Source organism: Pleurodeles waltl, chromosome 7 (genome assembly GCF_031143425.1).
Source record: "Pleurodeles waltl isolate 20211129_DDA chromosome 7, aPleWal1.hap1.20221129, whole genome shotgun sequence".
Lineage (NCBI taxonomy): Eukaryota > Metazoa > Chordata > Amphibia > Caudata > Salamandridae > Pleurodeles > Pleurodeles waltl.
The window spans coordinates 1,028,969,688-1,028,987,931 of NC_090446.1; the positions used below are offsets into that span (position 1 = coordinate 1,028,969,688).

At 42.9% G+C, this 18,244-nt stretch overlaps 1 protein-coding gene across 2 annotated transcripts in view; it reads left to right on the forward strand.

The window, feature by feature from the left end:
* WIPI1 (WD repeat domain, phosphoinositide interacting 1) overlaps positions 1 to 7,125 on the forward strand; it is a 188,648-nt gene extending 181,523 nt beyond the window's left edge. The window contains exon 13 of one of the 2 annotated variants that reach the window (XM_069199848.1): positions 6,687 to 7,125. In XM_069199848.1, the coding sequence (XP_069055949.1) occupies positions 6,687 to 6,734 (48 nt within the window). In that variant the 3' untranslated portion in view covers positions 6,735 to 7,125. The remainder of the gene's footprint in view (positions 1 to 6,686) is intronic. The other variant, XM_069199849.1, reaches the window with a different exon arrangement.
* The last annotated feature ends 11,119 nt before the right edge of the window (positions 7,126 to 18,244 follow it).

Below are 18,244 nucleotides of genomic sequence, written 5' to 3' on the forward strand. Positions count from 1 at the left end.
ACTAAAGTAAGAGAGGAAATGAAGCTCTCTCATAGGTGCCCCAAATCCTTGTTAGTTGGAAAGAGTAAAGGGCAGCCATTCTTTCATGATGCGTAACAGGGGAAGCTGAAAGGAGACGTTGGGGTTGAGACACAAAAAAACTGGAAATTGGTAGGGCCGCAAAGGCTGCAGCGACTGAGTTGCCCAAGCTCAAGAGGCTCCGAGACCAGCCTGAGGGGCAGCAGGAGCACTGCATTCCTTTGGCAAGTGGCCAAACTCGGAGCCACTGCACGGGCAGTGTGCTGCATTACCTACTGCCTCTACCTGCAGAGTACCCCCGCACCCTCATCACATTCCCAGGTCCCCATCAGTGTCTGCAGCGCAGCACAGGCTCCTGGGAGCAGGAGCAACTGGCTCGACTTCCCTGCGACTCTCCCTCTCGCCAGTAGCAGCAGCCGTGCAAATGAAAAGTAAAGAAGCTGGGCAACTCATGACTCCATTCATTTTTCGATTGATCCTACTAGAGAGCACGTGTTGTCTGTTGTGAGGCATATTGTGGTGTACCAAGAACATAGAGGTGTTTGGAGCCAGTCCATTGCTTACCAGTGGTTGGCTTTCCTTGTCACGCACATTTGCCTGCTTTTTATTATTGTCCCATCTTGTTTGTCCATCCCTTGGTGAATTGCCTCTTTATAGTCTTTGTCTGGCTTGTATCTGCTTCCACTGCTTGCTTTTCAGGCGCTACTTTTTTCTATTGAGTGCACGTGTCCTCAAGCCATCTCCCTTGTGTATGTCTCTCCCCTTGTGTTGCTCTCTGTTTCCCACTTCTCCTCGTTCTCCTCACTCTTGCACTCACCTGTGTGCTTCTCGCCATTGCTTCACCCCACCTGCACCCTCAGTGTTGCTTTCTCCCAAACCAGTGCTGCTTTCACTCTCGTCTTCCCCGTTGCTTTTGCATCTCCTCCAGTCATTATCCATTGCTTTTGTGTCCATTCCTGATTGCCTTGATGTCCCCCAGCACCTTCCCCCATGTTGCTTCCCCGTTCCCCCATACACACTCCCATGTGTTGCTTACGCTCCTCCCACCCTTTAAAAAATATATATTTTTGTGTTTCATTTTCCTTTTAGTTACTTCTCCAAATCTGATTGGTTACTCAAAAGAAGAAAAATAAACACCCATGTCATTTTGTAGGCACGCATGCATGGTGTATATGCCTATAAAATGACACAGGTGTTCGCATCAGGTTTTTTTTAGTTTTTTTTTTTTAAACTTTAACCACTCTTCACAGCATAATGGATGCTGTGCGACGTGGCTAAAAACGATTGGCAAAGCCAGTGGCTCACAAACATGCAGCCTATTGGTTTTGCCAGTGCTTGTTTTACTGTGTGTGATTTATGAAGTTTTATAAAGTTTGAAAAAGAAAGGCAGGATTGGCATCCCTTCTCAGCATAGGCACATCATTCTAACTGCAGTGAATGGCCACTTGGCAGATGGCAGACTGCTTCCTCTTAGCAGCGGTCCCTCATCCTTTGCTTCAACCCTAAATGCGGCCAACTTCCCCATTTCTCCCCAGCCAAAGTATCTCCAGCAAGGTGTCCCCCTGGAGGAGTATCACCATCCCATCCCTTTGCCCCTGTACCCTGCTGCTTGAGCTACCCCTGCAGCCTGCCCCCATGCTTGAGCTGCCCCTGCCCTAGGGCTCCACTCTTGAGCTACCCCTGCGGCCTGCCCCCATGCTTGAGCTACCCCTGCGGCCTGCCCCCATGCTTGAGCTACCCCTGCGGCCTGCCCCCATGCTTGAGCTACCCCTGCGGCCTTCCCCCATGCTTGAGCTACCCCTGCAGCCTGCCCCCATGCTTGAGCTGCCCCTGCCCTAGGGTTCCACTCTTGAGCTGGCTACTTTCAGACTCGAGCACTGGGGCATTCCTTTCTGCAGTCCTCTTGGCACCACCGCCCCTCCGCCCAATACTGCCTGGTCTCCTCTCCCTGCACCTTGTACCTGTGTGAGGCGAGGTTGGAGCAACCGCTTTACAATTTTCTGAAGGGTGAGATGAGTTCAAGTTCAGCTTGGATACGTCTTGGAAACTTTGGCCATCTTCTCTCGTTGGAAAACGCTGGACCTTTCGTGACAGAAAAAATAGTGGTTTATTTTTGTTTCTGTTGAGAGGAGAGGGTGGTCGTGCATCATAGAGTTCGTGGAAATTAAAGAGTAAAGGGCTTTTTTATTTGTGGTTGTCTCCGCCCTCCTCCTTCTAAGCAACTTACAGAAACGCTGTCTTGCGGTTGAGGGTTTGTTTCTGGTGTTCCTACTCCGTTTGAACAAGCAGAGTCCACCGTCTGTGGAAAGGTGACAATAGGCTTTGCGTTTGGCCTGAGTGAAGCATAAGGGAGAAATGGGAGTAGACTTGATTATACCTCTACGCGCCTATTGCTTCCCACTGTTTCATTTTTTCAACTAGACTGTGGCACTTCTAGTGGTCTTTACTTCTGCCATGCGGCTTTTGCTTGCAAAAAACATTCTGCCTCTTTCTAGAATGTATCTGGTTTTTCATAGAGACGAGAAGACGAGATCCTTCTGGCAGACCAGCAGCATTTACTGTTCCTCGATTGGATTCACACTCTTTTACAGGGGAATTAAGTGAAAAACGTATCTCATGGCCATAATGCATATTCTCGAAAGAAATTACCACAAAAAACAATCATTGTGTGTAGAGGGTTTGAACCAGACGTGGCCTATACAGGTCTGTGGAGATGGGGCAAGACCGATAGAAGGAACAATTGTGACAAACTTAATTTAAAAAGGGCTGCTTTTTTGGTAAAAGGTTCTTGTTGTGGGTAGTTATGTTTTTTCCAGATAGATTATAAGAACTAAGGTGCTCGTTAGCACCAGTAAACGATTTCGGGGACATCTCTTGGTTTCATAGGTAACCTGGACTATGTAATTATTCCCTGGACTTCAGTTTCAGAGCACATGTATAGTGGGTTAGCCTATTGCTCCCATCATGCTTGCTCTGGTGCGAGTTTATACTGTCACCACCTTCTAATCCATTTGGCTTGGTAACTGCCCACAAGCTGTGTGCAGGCAATAAATGGACATTAAAGTAAGGAACTTCTACTTGCTTGTAACGCTAGTGCCCCTAGGCCGACAGGCTCTCTCACGTTACCTAAGCGCTTTCCTTTTACAGAATGTGGATATGAGGCATGGCAGCAGTGTACAATGGATGAGATCTTCATAGTATGGGGGACACACCCGAAGGAATTCTCCTAGCCGCACTTAACAAAACATTTTTTAAGAGTTCTGGATACGGCCACGAGGTGGCAGTGTTTCCACAAGAAGAGAATACGATAACACGAGCTTTGCTGATTAGGAGCACTGAAGTTATTGACAAGCAGGGCCGCTAGAATTATGCTATTCTACAGCCGCGACTGTTTCGGATAATTAAGGATTTGCTGTATTTGTCACATGATCCATCATACTGCCAATCTGACGATTTTAACAAAAAATATTTCTAGCTCGAATCGATCAAAAGTTCGTAAAAAAAATTTAAAAAAAAACGTTGTGAAATGTTTGCGTGCCGGGAAAGGCCCTTTGCCAAGATCAACTGCTCATTTTTGTGTTGCTTATTTCTGTATTTGGTTGCTAAACTGTTATTATGGGGTGAAAGATTTGCCCAGATAGTATTCTCCGGTGTAAAAATGACAAAATAATATAATCATAAATGTTTTGAGGAGCCGCATTATGCTGCATAATTTGCCTTTTCTTGCTTCATAATTTGGTGTTCCCCTGCCTTATAGTTCCAGTGGCCCAGCTGACAAATATCCCTTTCTGTCCGACATAACAGTCCAGCACAGTAGCTATTTTAGTCCCGTTTAAATCTATGAATTTTGCGCACAGGCTATACTGCTTCAGACTTGGTCTGTGGTCCTTTACAAAACTGTAATGTGGCCTTTAATAGTAATCATATAAATTCAACAAACGAGTGTTCTGGTATTAAAGATTACCAGTACGACCAATCTAAATACAGAAAAGAATACAGCACTGGGCTTGTTTTAATCAATATTTGTAACTGTCTTAGAATTACAAGTGGTCCGAGCTGAGCATCAATTATCAGTGCTCCAGAAAATTCTGGTACATGAATTAATTATTGCTACTGCACAGATGAGAATTATGATTCCAGCAGCACACAGTGCACCCCTGCAATATTTCCCAAGTAAATGTTGGCAGGTCGAACCGGTAATATTCACGAGGGGGGTGTTATTGCCAGCTAAATGCAGAGGCGTGCGTGCAGATTTTAGGGCAACCTGCGTAATTGACGTTATTTATCTCATCCAATAATTAAGGACCACCAAGGTATTGTTACGTATTGGATACAATAAATAGTGATGCAAGACTCTTAATTGAGGCCTTGATGGTAAAAGTGCACTTCTGGCTCTATAACTAGATCCACAATCTGTCGAGTTAATATACCAAGTTACTGATTAGTAGTGTTTTTGACAGTCTGGGTCAAACTATTGTCTTACACGACCTAAATCCAGCTGTTGTCTCATCTACATGATTCTGTAGCATGGTCAACAAAATGGAACTTTCTTATCATAAGGTCTAAAGATGCAAGAGACCTAGTAAACCAAACTACATGTTTCTGCCTGTAACTACTGTACACCATGGTTTAATTTGTTGTATTTACAACATTTACATGGTTGTCTCTCATTGAACGTTTTTGACTATCCATTTAGGTCTCTTCTGAGGCAGGACCACATTTACAGCAGGTGGTAACAGGACATCTGCCAAAAATCGAAAGATGTCCCTTCTGACCATTTCTTCGATTAGAGGTGAAGAAACTAATGTTTCTGATGGTGAACCCTCAGCTAGCTCAGCCATTGGAAACCCTCTGCCTCCTTCCCAAGCAACAGCAACAAATTCGTCGGAGTGGCTGCCATACAATGGGTGGACCCTCTTACACCATTCTCGTCAGCTTTTTTCATGAAGGCGATGGTCATGCATATCATGGCCGTTTCAGAGCTAAGGAAATGTCCCTCACAGGGCTTTATGTTGGATGCAAAATACTGAAGGGCCTCTAAAAGGAGCATGGCCTGTATAATTAAGGGAGTGGCTTAAACATGTAAACTAGAATTCTGTGCTTCCCATAGTGTGCCGCCCAACTGGTCTTTAGCTGCTTTTCTGTGCTCTGTTATTGCCTCCAGATATATAACACAAAAAATGACAAACACCTAAAACAAGCCAGGACTATTGGCTTTGTTAATGATTTTTAACTGCATAAGCTAAATGAGCAACAACAATGATTTTGTTGGAAACAAATTTGAAAATGTTTCTATTCTCAAATATGAGGCTGCGAATTAAACATTACTGCGGTCTGCAGACGGATAGTGGTCCTCAGAGCGTCTGTCACTCCTGTTCTTCCCTTCGATCCACGTTCCTCTGCCGTCTATGCTAAACGCATCCTTTTTCTCTGCATGTCTTTCTGAAATCCTTCACGTACGTATCTCACACGTCTTCTCTTTCCTCTTCAGCACCGCTGTTTTACGTTCTCCTGTATGTACTTACATGCATTTCTTTCACTTCAACCCCCAAAGTACACGCCCCCACTTCTAAGCACTGCATTTTCTTTTACTTTTCAATATTTTGACCACTGTTCATGTTGTTCAGCCACATATTTGTACAGGATCACTGTTGGAACTGGCATACGTGACTATTGCTCTGTGTGCTGTACAGAGGCCAAGGATGGATGACCATTTATTCGGAAGACCTTTTTCACCTAGTTACAGCTACTGTATGAAACCCGCACAGCCTTAACTCCAGGCCTCAATCATGGCTCATTATAAACAAAGGGATGCTTCTTTGTTCAAAGTCTACACTATACAAGAGTAATATGCTGCAGAAAAAACTACAGAAACCCAACATCCAAGAAATAACATACACTCTTAAGGAATGGTAGGTTAAATAAAACGTGAAATATAAACAGTAACTTAATCGCGGACTTAGATTATCCTAACATGTTTTACATTAATTGTTCAGAAATCAAGCAGTGTTTTTGTCTGTAAATTTAAGGACATATTCGTAGGGCCCCATAAGGACCCGTTTTAAAGGTAGCTTATAATTAACACTGGGTCTGAGGCCCGGAGGGACCAGGCCGCCATAAAGCCTGGCCCCCACACGTTTGGAGAAAAATCAAAGCAAATCAAATTGTACTCTGCTTTGCGGGTTTGGCTTTTGAAAACCCAAATAATTGCTGAAGTGCATTGAAAGTTTGTTACCAATTTTTATTTTTGTGGTTAAAAAGGGCTTCTGTGATGTTTGATGCACGTTTGGCAATTATAAATGGGACCTGTGGAGGTCTAAATGAACCACTTTGTTTAAAAAACTGCACATAACCATTGTAAGTAGACACGTATGTTCTGAAAGTAGAGGGCAAGCAGGCTACCAGTGGAACCCTTTATTTCTCTGTGCATTGTTTACAGCAAAAGCCTAGTTGTAGCAACTGCGTTCTGGATTATTGGATGCAAACAGCTACCCAGCTACTTGGATCAATGTTTCTATAACTTGAAGCTTGAAGGACCAAGTATTGTTCTCACAAAGCATCACTTGATGCTGGCTGGCATTTGACATGTGCATTAAACCTGTTAAAACTCACCCTACCCATTGTTTCTGACTGGGAAGAATAAGGTGGTTTTGTTTTGATTTTGGTAGATACATTTGTGCCACGGAAACCAGAAGTCCAAAGTGAAGCCATCATGACGAGAAGGAAACCTTCGGATCCTGGATGTTGCTTTAACAAGGAATTTAAGCTGACTGTTTTTGTGAGCCAAAGGCAATGTTCTCAAAGGACACCATTCCTTATAAACTTCGAACCGTAAATGGGTGGTGCATTAATACATCATAAAGTATATGGACATATATTACCATTCAGAACCAATTCTAACCCATTCACATCTTTATTCGTATTTAACTTAATATTTTATATACTTGTATTTTTATTTATGCTGTTTTACTTGTACAAATGTACTTTTAAGAAAGTCTCAAAATATATTGAAGTGCATTATAAATGTGTATTGTTTACCTTTGCAAACCGAACGTTCATGGGATGTTATATTGGAAACAAAAATAAAAATGTCTCTAGGTGATGGACCATTTTCTTCTTTATGCTTCATTTGTTTTTGAAAGGGAAAAATGTGAAAGATTTTGCTTAGAACTGGAAATTTGTGAAGTTCTGTGGTTTTCAAGATGCCTCCATAGACAAACAGTGATCTACATGGTCTCGAGTTGCTCATTATTCTTGAATGACTTAACCCACGCATGACAATATCTTTTAGTTTAATACGCATTTATATGTGAGTATGGACTCGATGGCAGCCATGTTAGTAATGCTCTCAAGGGGCTCTGATCCTTGGAACTATCCAATTTTCTCCTTTCCCAAGATCTACTGTGCTAGGCTCTTGTACAGGGCTTAAATTGTAAAAGAGGTGCCAGGGCCCAAAGCTTTGGCCAGAAGCCCCTTGCTAGCACTATCAAAGATTGGGGTGCTATATAGAAGGCTGCACAGCCTTGAATCCACCTCATGCCTCTAAAGTCAATCACCAGACCATCCCGGCCTCTTTATATCACTCTTGCAGGTTGTTATCCCTGCTCATTCTCTCTCACTTTTCTCTCTCTTTTCCCTCCTTTCCCACTTTTGTGTTTTTCCTCTCTCTTGCTCTGGCTCAGGCTGTTTAGGAAAATAATTGCCGGTCCCCAAAAATGAGTGTTGGTGAGCCCCACCCTCAACCACTGGCTCAAATTAAGCACTGCTATTATATATCCTGTTCCATAAACAGGTTCTGTGTGTTGTCCTGGAATGCTGACTGGTTGATTAGTTGCACACAAGTAGTCCAGTACAGGGAATCCTAGTTCAATTTTGCACTCACCACATGGACTTGGGAGGCTTTTTGTGTCAGTGATGGTGGCTGAGATACTACTTTGATGTTTTGTACTTTGTCTTCCTTCACTTTCTCTGTACTCCTCGCACTCCTTTTCCCTTAACACTGTCTTTTTGCTGCTGTCTCTGGTGTCTCATACCTCGTTATTTCTGCTGCCAGTTCTTCCATGTGAGCCAAACATAAGCCTACGTTAGATTGGAGTCGGTAAGTATTGGGACATGCTTTGGAGGATGTTTGATCATGCACACACTGCAGTGAACGCTCAGGTCTCCAGGCATGATGACATTGGGCTAGAATGTCCCACCGGGTCACTGAGAATGAGGTGGATGCTGGTGACATTTTATCTGAGGGTTCACAATGCAGATATATGTGTGAACCATAGTCACTGTAATCAGGGCAGAAAGATGCAGTGAGCCCTGCTTCCATGGCGGTCCAAACACTGATTGTGCTGGCTCTGGTGGTAAAGAAGGCTTTAAGTGGACTGACTTCTGATGTGAGGCTGGATACCAGGGGTTTAGGGAATGGCATGGCCGACCCTATCTGTGAGGAAGAAAGTGGTTGAAGAGAGTAGCGTATTTGATAAAGCTTGCTTGTCAGTTTTGGGGCCAGCTTGTAGATTCCGGTTTGTGGGCCTTGGGGAAGTGATGGCATTGGGCTTGTGGTTATAGCAGCTGTGGACTTAGTGGTCATGCTTAGAACATGTCCACACTGCAAAGTCATTAAGATACATATATGTGTCGGTGGCTTGGTCTTTTCCTTAGATGTGCTGCATGAGTTCCATGTGTGAATCATCTACTGTAGATTCGGGGTGGGAAGTTGCCACGGCCAGTGCTTCCGAGGTCGATCAGCAGCTCCTGCTATTCTGACACTGACTGGCCTAGGGAGCGGGTGTTGGGTGGGAATATATAGTGAGGCTCAGGAAAGTCTGTTGATAACACCATGCTGATTTGTTGCTTTGAGAGCCTTATGTTTCAGGTTCCTTGCATTCAGAATGGCTCTTGGAGCTAAACGGTCACTGCGTGCACCCAGCCAGTATATCATTAAAACTAGCTGGTCCTTACTAATTTCCAGAGATAAGTGTGCTGACTCCCTCTGAGGCACTTTACTTTTCCTTAAAACCTGAAATATTGTGAATGACATGCAGTATCTACGAGAACTATATTTCAATAGGTGGGAAACCTGCAATTTCTAATATGAGCAAGTCCAGCTGAGTCTTGCAACCTTAAGAGGTTGATGAGTTAGTCCCTAGCAACACTAGACATATGGCAGCTACTACCCTCTCCTACTGGCTCCTTTCTATGTTGGTCTACCTGGAAAGGCGAGCACAAGATGTTTATGACCAAGGAGGTGGTATTTGTGTGCTTCTGAGGGTTTCAAAGTGTACATGAAGAGTTTGATAAAGGGGTTCTCTGAGCTTCGTGTGCATAAAGAGTGTCAGTTGTGTGGACCTTTTGTTTCCCAGTGGTAGCACTCCTGTCCGAATTCACTCACGTTTGTGAGCAGCAGCATTCTCAGGTTGGCAGCAGACCCAACGAGGAAGATAATGTTAGAATCCCACCCTCAAAAGGCATAGGGACTAACTGGAAAAACATGCATCAGAGAAACCTATGCATGCAGTCTACAGCTTGCACTACATTTTCAAATGGACTAAAGCTGAGTGGCATGTTGGGGCAGTGGAAAACAAAAGTTGTGCAAAGATTTGCTGAAGGCTCATTAACTACTGGTGCAGAAAGCCCATGTTTTTGGAAGAAGTGGCGATGCATTATAGTACAAATGGGAAACCTTCTAGGGCCTCATTCTCCTCCACTCCAGGTCCTGCCCTGCAGGTTAATAACATCCACAACTTCCACCCCTTGCTGACCAGATCTACCACCTTTGACGGCCTACCCACACTGGAACAATCAGTCTGCTCAGCACTTGGGAACCTCTAAGTGGTGCTCTTTTACTGGGTAACAGGAGTGATTCTCTTGCAATCAACTACTATTAAAACTCCACGCTACTCCATGTCACATAACTAGCAAAACAGGCAACAAGAATTAGAAGATGCAACAGAGGACTGGCCATTACTCCCTCAACCCAGGCATCAAAAGAAAAGGTCTTAGCAAAGAGACTTCCTCTGGCACCAAGGTTATGTTCTCAGCACCAATTCATATTGACTCAGAGGTGAACTGTCAATGAACCAATAATTATCTTTATTATTTTCTGAGCTCATGTTTGTTTTTCAGTAGAAGTTGAAGAAGAGTTACAACTGCGACCTGGGAAGCACACTGGCAAATTACTCAGTACTGTATTTTTAAAAATACTGACACTCAAGGTCCTGCTGCTACTATTCAGCTTATGTATTAAGAGTACTGCCTTAGGGCACCCTCACATTAAGATGCCCGCCACTCTAAAACAAGCATTTGCAATGCAATGGGTCTCACATTTGCTCGAGTTAGAGCTATTAACATTGTTAATTTCTCACTGGACTTTTCTTGCCACATAAATTGAAAATGAAAAGTAAAACAGTTGACATAAGCAAGCCAATTCAAAGCACCACGGCTGCCTTACGCGTGAAGGAGAGACACAAAAAGAAAAATAAGTTTGCTCGCAGTCAAATGGGCAAATGTGCAATTATCCGTGTAACAGGGTTGATGGCCAAAGCAGTAACAAAACTGTCCCCAGGAGGAACAAACAAAGCATTTACCAATGATGATAAATGATTTTTGAAAGGCAAGTCCGTGAATGAGTGATAGTGATGGGCGTGCGGTGGACGTGCACGCTCGACCTAAAAAAAAAAACAAAACTTAAATGTTGTATTAAAATCAAAAAAAAAATCCTAATTGTGTGTAATTTTATGGTATGACATGGAGGCTAAGATTATGCAAACTCCTTTTAACAATAGTGAGAATTTAGAACAGTTAAAACATTCCAAAGGACTATAAGGCTTAGCAACCAAGTTCCTTCTTTTGTTGCTGCTGCGGCTCACAAGATAAGTACCTCTCTACCTTCTTTCATTGATACTACTCTTGATTACACCTGCTTATGTCTTTGTCATGGTGTATTTAGAAGGCACTGGCGCCCTCTTACCGTAATTACTTTGTAATCCCTTACAGTATTTAATAGTTATTTATTTACTTATTTCCCTTGAATTTATTAATTGATGTGCTTATGTCACCTTTATTTACGCTTTTTCAGGCGCTTTACTGCCGCTTTCCATCTAACTAGCGTGAATCTTGAAAGAGTCGCACCTTGTCCAGCGCGTGCCAGGTCTCTTAACCGGCTTCAGGGAAGGTTGCACTGACAATAAACATGTCAATGCAATGGGGGGGATCATGTAGGCACTTGAGCCTCGTACCTCATTGCCCCCCACAAGGGAATTGCGGTGGGCAGTGAGCCTCACACGCGATCTCTCGTTATTTCCTTTCATTAAAAAAACTTGCTTCCTCATGCGCTGTTTTTGCTGAGAACCCGTTGCACAACACCAGAGGCGCCGTTAGCGAGTGGCGCTCACTACATTACTGGCTTATCCACTGTGGGCCTGTTCTTTGGATCACCACCTCCGCGTTCCTCTGTTTCGGGTGGCCTCCGTAATCAGTCCGCCCTTTAGGAAATCGGACTGCTTCTCTTCCTCTTTGTGAGGAAAGTACCATAGCACGTTATTCTATCTAGCTCTCCTGACTTCCCTTTAGAGGTAGAACCCTTCCATTGTATTACCTTTGCCCCACACAACATCAAGTATCTTCGTACCATTTTACTTCTGCTTTTTACTGATCATTTTTTAAATTTTATATTTCAAAAGCCCAAAATGGGTGGGAACCAGTTATAACAATTTTTGGAGAATAAATTGGAAGGGATGGTGAATAAAGCCATGGGGAATATAATGGGGAATGTAAATGAGGCCGTCAATAAAATATTTGATGCACTGTCAAAGAAGGAGAGAATATCTAGCCCTAATGAGCAAGCAGGAGGCTCTAGTTTGATCCCCAAGGCCCAGAAGAAAAGATCTCTGGGCAGCAAAATTAATACTAAAAATCAGAAAGCTAAGTTGTCAGGATCAGATTCGACACATGACGGTTGTCACATTGATTTTAGTGCTTCTGGCACTGTGGATGGGCAGCAGTCAGGCCCAAACGTTCCTGTAAATATCGATACTGATGATGATTCAGAGGCTGAAATTAATTTGTTATCCATCGGATTTCGAGTCTGATTCTGATGATTTGGAGATCAGAAAAATGGGAATGCAAGAGGGAGGCATCTAAGGCCTCAGGGTCAAACATGGGTACACCCCCTCCCCCCCCCAGCTATGAAATGTTCGATCCACTTTTGATCAAACACCGCCTCTCTCCAGAGTGGGTCCCCTCTCAGCATGTAGCCGAGTATATTGCTTTCTGGTTACAGAGAGAGATCCCTAAAGAAGTGAGGTCTTGTTTGAGGACCGAGTGCCCTCACCCTTCCTTCCCAGATAAAATTACTATGACCCCTGATCTGGACTCGAAGGTGATTGCTTTTATTACCAAAAGTGGCAAAGACCCCAGAAAACGTCTTGATACAGGCCTAAAATCCTACCAGGACTATCTCCTAGATATCATCAGTCCTTTGACTAGAATTTTTTAGATGGCCGAAGATACCTACCTGAATGACACGACAGTGGATGCTAAAGAATTACGCCAGTGGGCCCAGAGAACGATATGCTTATTGGGCAATGCTAATACCACACTATCTAACGAAAGGCGGAAAAACATCTTACTTAACATGGACCCAAAGTTAATTGAATTAGCTAACAAGGAAGGGGCACCCTCCTCCCAGGGACACCTCTTCGGAGACAATTTTATTGAGAAAATGGCAAAATATGTTGGAATATTCAGTTCCATCCAGAAGTCTCAAAAAGATATTAAAAAGGTCTTTCTAGAAAGAGTTTTTGTCAGGGCCGGGAGAACGCGGAGTCAGTTCCCCGGCCATGGTCAAGCCCCTCTAGACCCTACTTGGCACGTGCAGAATTCAACCAATCGTCTTCCGTATCTTTCCAGGGTTTCTATCCCCAAAGGCAGAAATATTGTAACATATCCTTCAGAGGGTATAGAAGGCAAAGAGGATTCTCGTCAGGTAAGACTTTCACAAGACCTTTTACAGATTCCTATAAAGGTGGTAGGTAGACTAGCCCAATTTTGTGGGAATTGGAGACTAGTAACACTAGATGCTTGGGTTTTGAAGACCGTCAGGGGATACAAAAAAGAGTTTGTAGATACCCCCATTCAGTTGAGTATTCAAAGAGAAATTACCTTTGCAGTCAAAGATTCAAAACTGGTAAGTCGAGAGGTAGAAGATCTGTTGATCAAAGGGGTAATTTGTGAATCCACTGGGAGGGATCTAGGTTTCATCAACAATATCTTCCTGGTCGAAAAGAAAGACAAAGGCATGAAACCAGTAATAAGTTTAAGAGATTTAAATGAGTGGTTGGTCTGCAGACATTTCAAAATGGAAGGAATGCACCTACTGAAAGACATCTTGAGGAAAGGGGACTAGTTAACAAGACTAGACATAAAAGACACGTATTTAATATTTAACTATTTCCATTTGGCCTCCTCACCAGAGGTGCCTAAATTGCAGGAAGTGGGGTGGGGAATATGGCAATACAGCAATCTCCCCTTCGGACTATATTCTGCATCTTGGTGCTTTACGAAAGTCCTCCGCCCAGTGGGGGGACCTGGCTTCGGTCAAGGGGAGTGAGGTTGATAATTTAACCGGACAACATCTTAATTATGGCCCAGGACAGGTGTGACATCTTAAGGCAGACTCAACTAACTGTAGACCTATTGGAATTTCTGGGTGTTGTCATCAACCAAACGAAATCTTCCTTGATCCCGAGGCAAGATACAGAGTTTCTGGGTTTTGTGTTGGACACAATTCAAACAGAATTGAGGTAACTGGGAGAGAAACTAAAGAGTTTTTGGAAGGAGTTGGGAAAGGTATTCGTGGTACAGGTCATATCTTTGAGAATTTTGGCAAGAATTCTGAGTCTGTTGTCTTCCACCCTTCAAGCTGTATTTCCAGGTCCCTTACATTATCAAGCCCTTCAGAGGCTAAAAACCAGATCCTTAAGAACAAACTGCTCTTATTTTCAAATGATATCTTTAGATCAGGAATCAACAGAGGAGCTGAAATGATGGCACAAGACTGTTAATTCTTGGAATGGCAGAGCTATTTTTGGCCTGGAACCAGGGTTGGTGATAGAAACGGATGTGAGTATTAAAGGCTGGGGAGCGAAGTGTGGGAACACTTCCATAGGTGGGAGTTGAACTCCTCAAAGAAGAGCTTACACATCAATTGCTTGGAGCTGTTGGCAGGTTTGTTTGCAATTCGCTGTTTCACGTGCGGAATGACGAAATGCTGCACCTTACTCCAATGTGCCTGCCGAGAGATACATCAACAAATTGGGTGGTCCTCATTTAAAAGTTTTGGCAGACCTGGCAGATTTTTTTCTCTCTGAACAGGGAGATTTCTGTGGTAGCGGAACATATCCCTGGTCTATCCAAAGGTGTAATGGATTGGTTTTCACGCAGTTTAAGGGACCGGAGCAATTCACATCTGAACAGAGAAATATTCATCAAACTTCAGGAGGTGTAGGGCCTCTTTGGTGTAGATCTGTTTGTGGACAGACTGAACAACCAACTTCCAAAATTCTTCAGCTAGAGACCAGACCCTGAAGTGTGGGAAGTAGATGCTTTCCTTCAGGACTGGAGTGGTCTAGCTCCTTATGCTTAGATTTTCCCCTTCCGATTCCAACTTTCAGCGAGGTAATCCTGGGACCCCAAGGGAAGTATAATCCCCTAACAGATCAGGGACTTTTAGACTTAATGGTTTAGAGGATTTCAAGAGACAGTGGGAAATCCTAGGTCTTTTGGCAGGAGCTTTCGGACTCGTCTTAGAATCCTGGGCTCCAGGAACCAGAAAAGCATATAGATTGGCTTGGAAGAAATGGGTTCATTGGCGTGTTCGAAGGAGTTATGATCCCATTTCAACAGATAGTTAATTAATTTCTTAATGGAGTTGTTTCGATGTGGTCCGTCCTATAGAACAGTGAATGTCTACCGTTCAGCAATTGCTGCAGGTCATTCTTTAGTAGATGGTATCTCTGTGGGGCAGAATACACTTATCAGAAAAATTATGTGCAGCATGCAAGTACTCAACCCCCCTAATCCCTAAATATTCATTTTTATGGGATGTGCGCAAGGTGTTTTGGGTTCTATTAAGTTGGGGTGTCAATTCTTCCTCATCTCTCAAATTCTTGTCTTATAAATTGACAGTTTTGCTTTGTCTGGTTTTAAGGGCTGTAGATATTACCAGTAGAGCTTATCAACTGGAGGGCGTTTGCTTTTACCTAAAATGGAGAACCAAAACACTGTCTACTTTGATATTTTATCCCTCTTTTGTTTCAAATGAACGTCTTTGTGTGGTTAAATGTCTCAAAGAATATGAGAGGAGGACTGAAAGTTTATGGAATAAAATGGCTCAATTACTTATTTCCTACAGGTGGGCTCATAAACTAGTCTCTCCTCAGACCTTTTCACGATGGGGGAAAGTTGTGATGCTTGAGGCTGGTGTGGATGTTAACAAATTCAGAGCACATTCTATCAGAGGTGCTTCTGCTTCAAAGGCTTTTGTGTTGGGTGGTAGTCTGCAAGATAGTTTAAGAGCTGCAGATTGGTCAAATGAAAACATGTTTAAATCCTGTTATTTTAAATCTGTGGTTAATGTTATTGATAATATTTTATCAGCACTTTAAACTTGCATAATATTAGCCTCTGTGACATGCCATAAAATGTAGATTTTTCTCAGCCTTGTTGGACAGAAAATTTGGATTTTGTTAAAGGCACGGAGACTACGATTATCCCTCATCTGTTAACCCTCCCAATTGATTTGTGTTTTTTTTTAATTTTCCAATTGGAGGAAACTCCTTTTATGTTTTTCGGTTTTGCTGAGGATGGTGCATGGATTCTGTCATCTTCAGATGAATTGTTGTACCTTCAGATTTATCTTGTTCACAGTGTCCAAAAGAGGGAAGATGCTGCTGCTGGTGGCTGAGCCTTCTAATCCTTTAAAATGTTTTAAGTGTTCTAAATTCTCACTATTATTGCTGCTGTGAGCGGGCAATATAAGGAGTTTGCATAATTTTAGCCTCTGTGTCTTTTATAAAATCCAGATTTTCTGTCTAACAAGGCTGAAGAAAATCTACATTGTTCAGTTTACAGCATTGTTGAACTGGCCATATGGAACACAGGGAGAACAAACTGTAGGCTGAGGACCGGGAGTCTATTTTTGTCATGACTCTCAAAAAGTTTTGGAGGAAGCATGAAACATGAGACCTGGCAAGAAATAAGAACAACATGGAAGCAGAACATAAATTGCAATCAGAGTGGCTTGGACACTGTGGAAGACCAGAAAAATGTGTGGTTCCGAGGAGAAGGGAAAGAAATTCACTTTATCCAAGATAGAATGTGGCCTTTAGAGAACTTGACTATTTAAAAATGGTATAATTATAGGCAGCGTAGTTGTGGAGCACAAGCCCTCTCCCACCAAATGGTGGCATATTTCATCATTGGCCTGTGCTCCTCATTGGGCTGACACCACAATGCCCACCCAGCCCCACGATGGGACTCTATGCTGGAGATCATTTTTCAAGTAGATTCGCCAATATAAGCATGAAGATGAAGGCAAACTCGTCTATAATTTTCGGAATCTTTGTTAGGTTTAAAACAAATTGCCATCTTTATCAATGTCAATGTTCCTAAAGGTCTAAAATTGGCTGACATGTTTCTTGCCTCAATCTGTCCAAAAAGGAGCAATAAAATCTGCCTAATCTACATAAAGGTTCCCTGAATTTAAAATGTGAGGGGAACAAAGTAAATCGTGTGTTGTAAGTATAAATCATACAAGATACCAATTGATTGTGACCCCTACTCAAGAGACTGCCTATACTGCCATGCTTAACCTATAAGAACGCAAACATATCGATAGAAAATGGCAAATGACAATAATACGCAAAAGATGATCATTCACCATGACGCACAACATGCTGCAATTCATGCACAAGCAATTCATTTTTAGTGCAAACAAAAATACAATCATTTATATTGCTGTGAAATGTTATTGTAAAACGTTGTGCCCAATTAGATATATAATTATGAGCTACAACAATCCTTCCCCCCCCCCAGACACACCTTGGAGCATAATTATAAGCCCCTAGTGCCACATTAGCGTAATTTACTTTTTAATGCTAATGTGGCACAACAAGGCCAAATTCTTCTTTCCACGTTTACAAAGTGGTGCAATGCATGCATTGTGCCACTTTGTAACCCTTTGTGCTACATTATGCCTGCACCAGGCATAATGTATGCAAAGAGGGCGTTCCCCCGTTAGGGGGGCCAAAATAATTGGCGCAAGGAAATCTAACAGATTTCCTTGCGTCATTTTGTATGGCACTTTTAACGCCTGCTTAGAACAGGCGTTAAAAGGGGGCTTCTATTATTCATAATGGCTCCCTATGTACTCTGAAGGAGTAGCACCAATATTTTGGTGCTACTCCTGCAGCGTACATCAATAGTCTAATGAAAAATGATGCTATTGCCCCCTACCCTGTGCCATGGTGCGCCATATTTTAAATACAGTGCACACATGGTGGCAATAGGGGGGGGGGGGCGGTAAAGGGGACAAGAAAAGTGGCGCTGCACATAATGCAGCACCACTTTTCTTAAATATGCCCCCTTTTTTTTCTCCACAAAATAATCTCACCTGAAATGGTTTTGAGAATAAGGTCCTTGGGCACCTATGGATGCTCCAATATAAATTGCTTCCCTATGAGGCACTTCAGTCAAGATAAAGAGACACTATGTAATGCTGTCTGCAATGTTGATTATCTTGTTGTAATGTCACTATGTGATTTATTGTTTTAGGAGAAGATTAGAGGACTAAGATAAGTTATTCTTATCCTATTTGCATGCTGAACGGATAGACATGCTAGACCATTGGTATTCACAAACATTTTCCCAGGGGCCAAAATCTTTGGTCTGTGATGTGACCAAGGGCCGCATTAATGCCAGCAGTGAGGGACTTGGGTGGCGGCGTGGGAGGAAGAGGGGGGTTGTCGGTGAAGAGGGTGTAGGGGAAGCAAAGCATAAACATTTAGTGGCTGAACTGCACAATGTGTAACCAGAAAACCTAGGATTAATCCCAGCTTCCCCACTTAACCAAATTGTGTGATTCTAGTCAATTGTTTTATTTTTATAGCCCTCTTTTTTTTCATTTTATAAGAGGGCCTTAAAATACACGACTTCAGGATGTGCACCATACAAA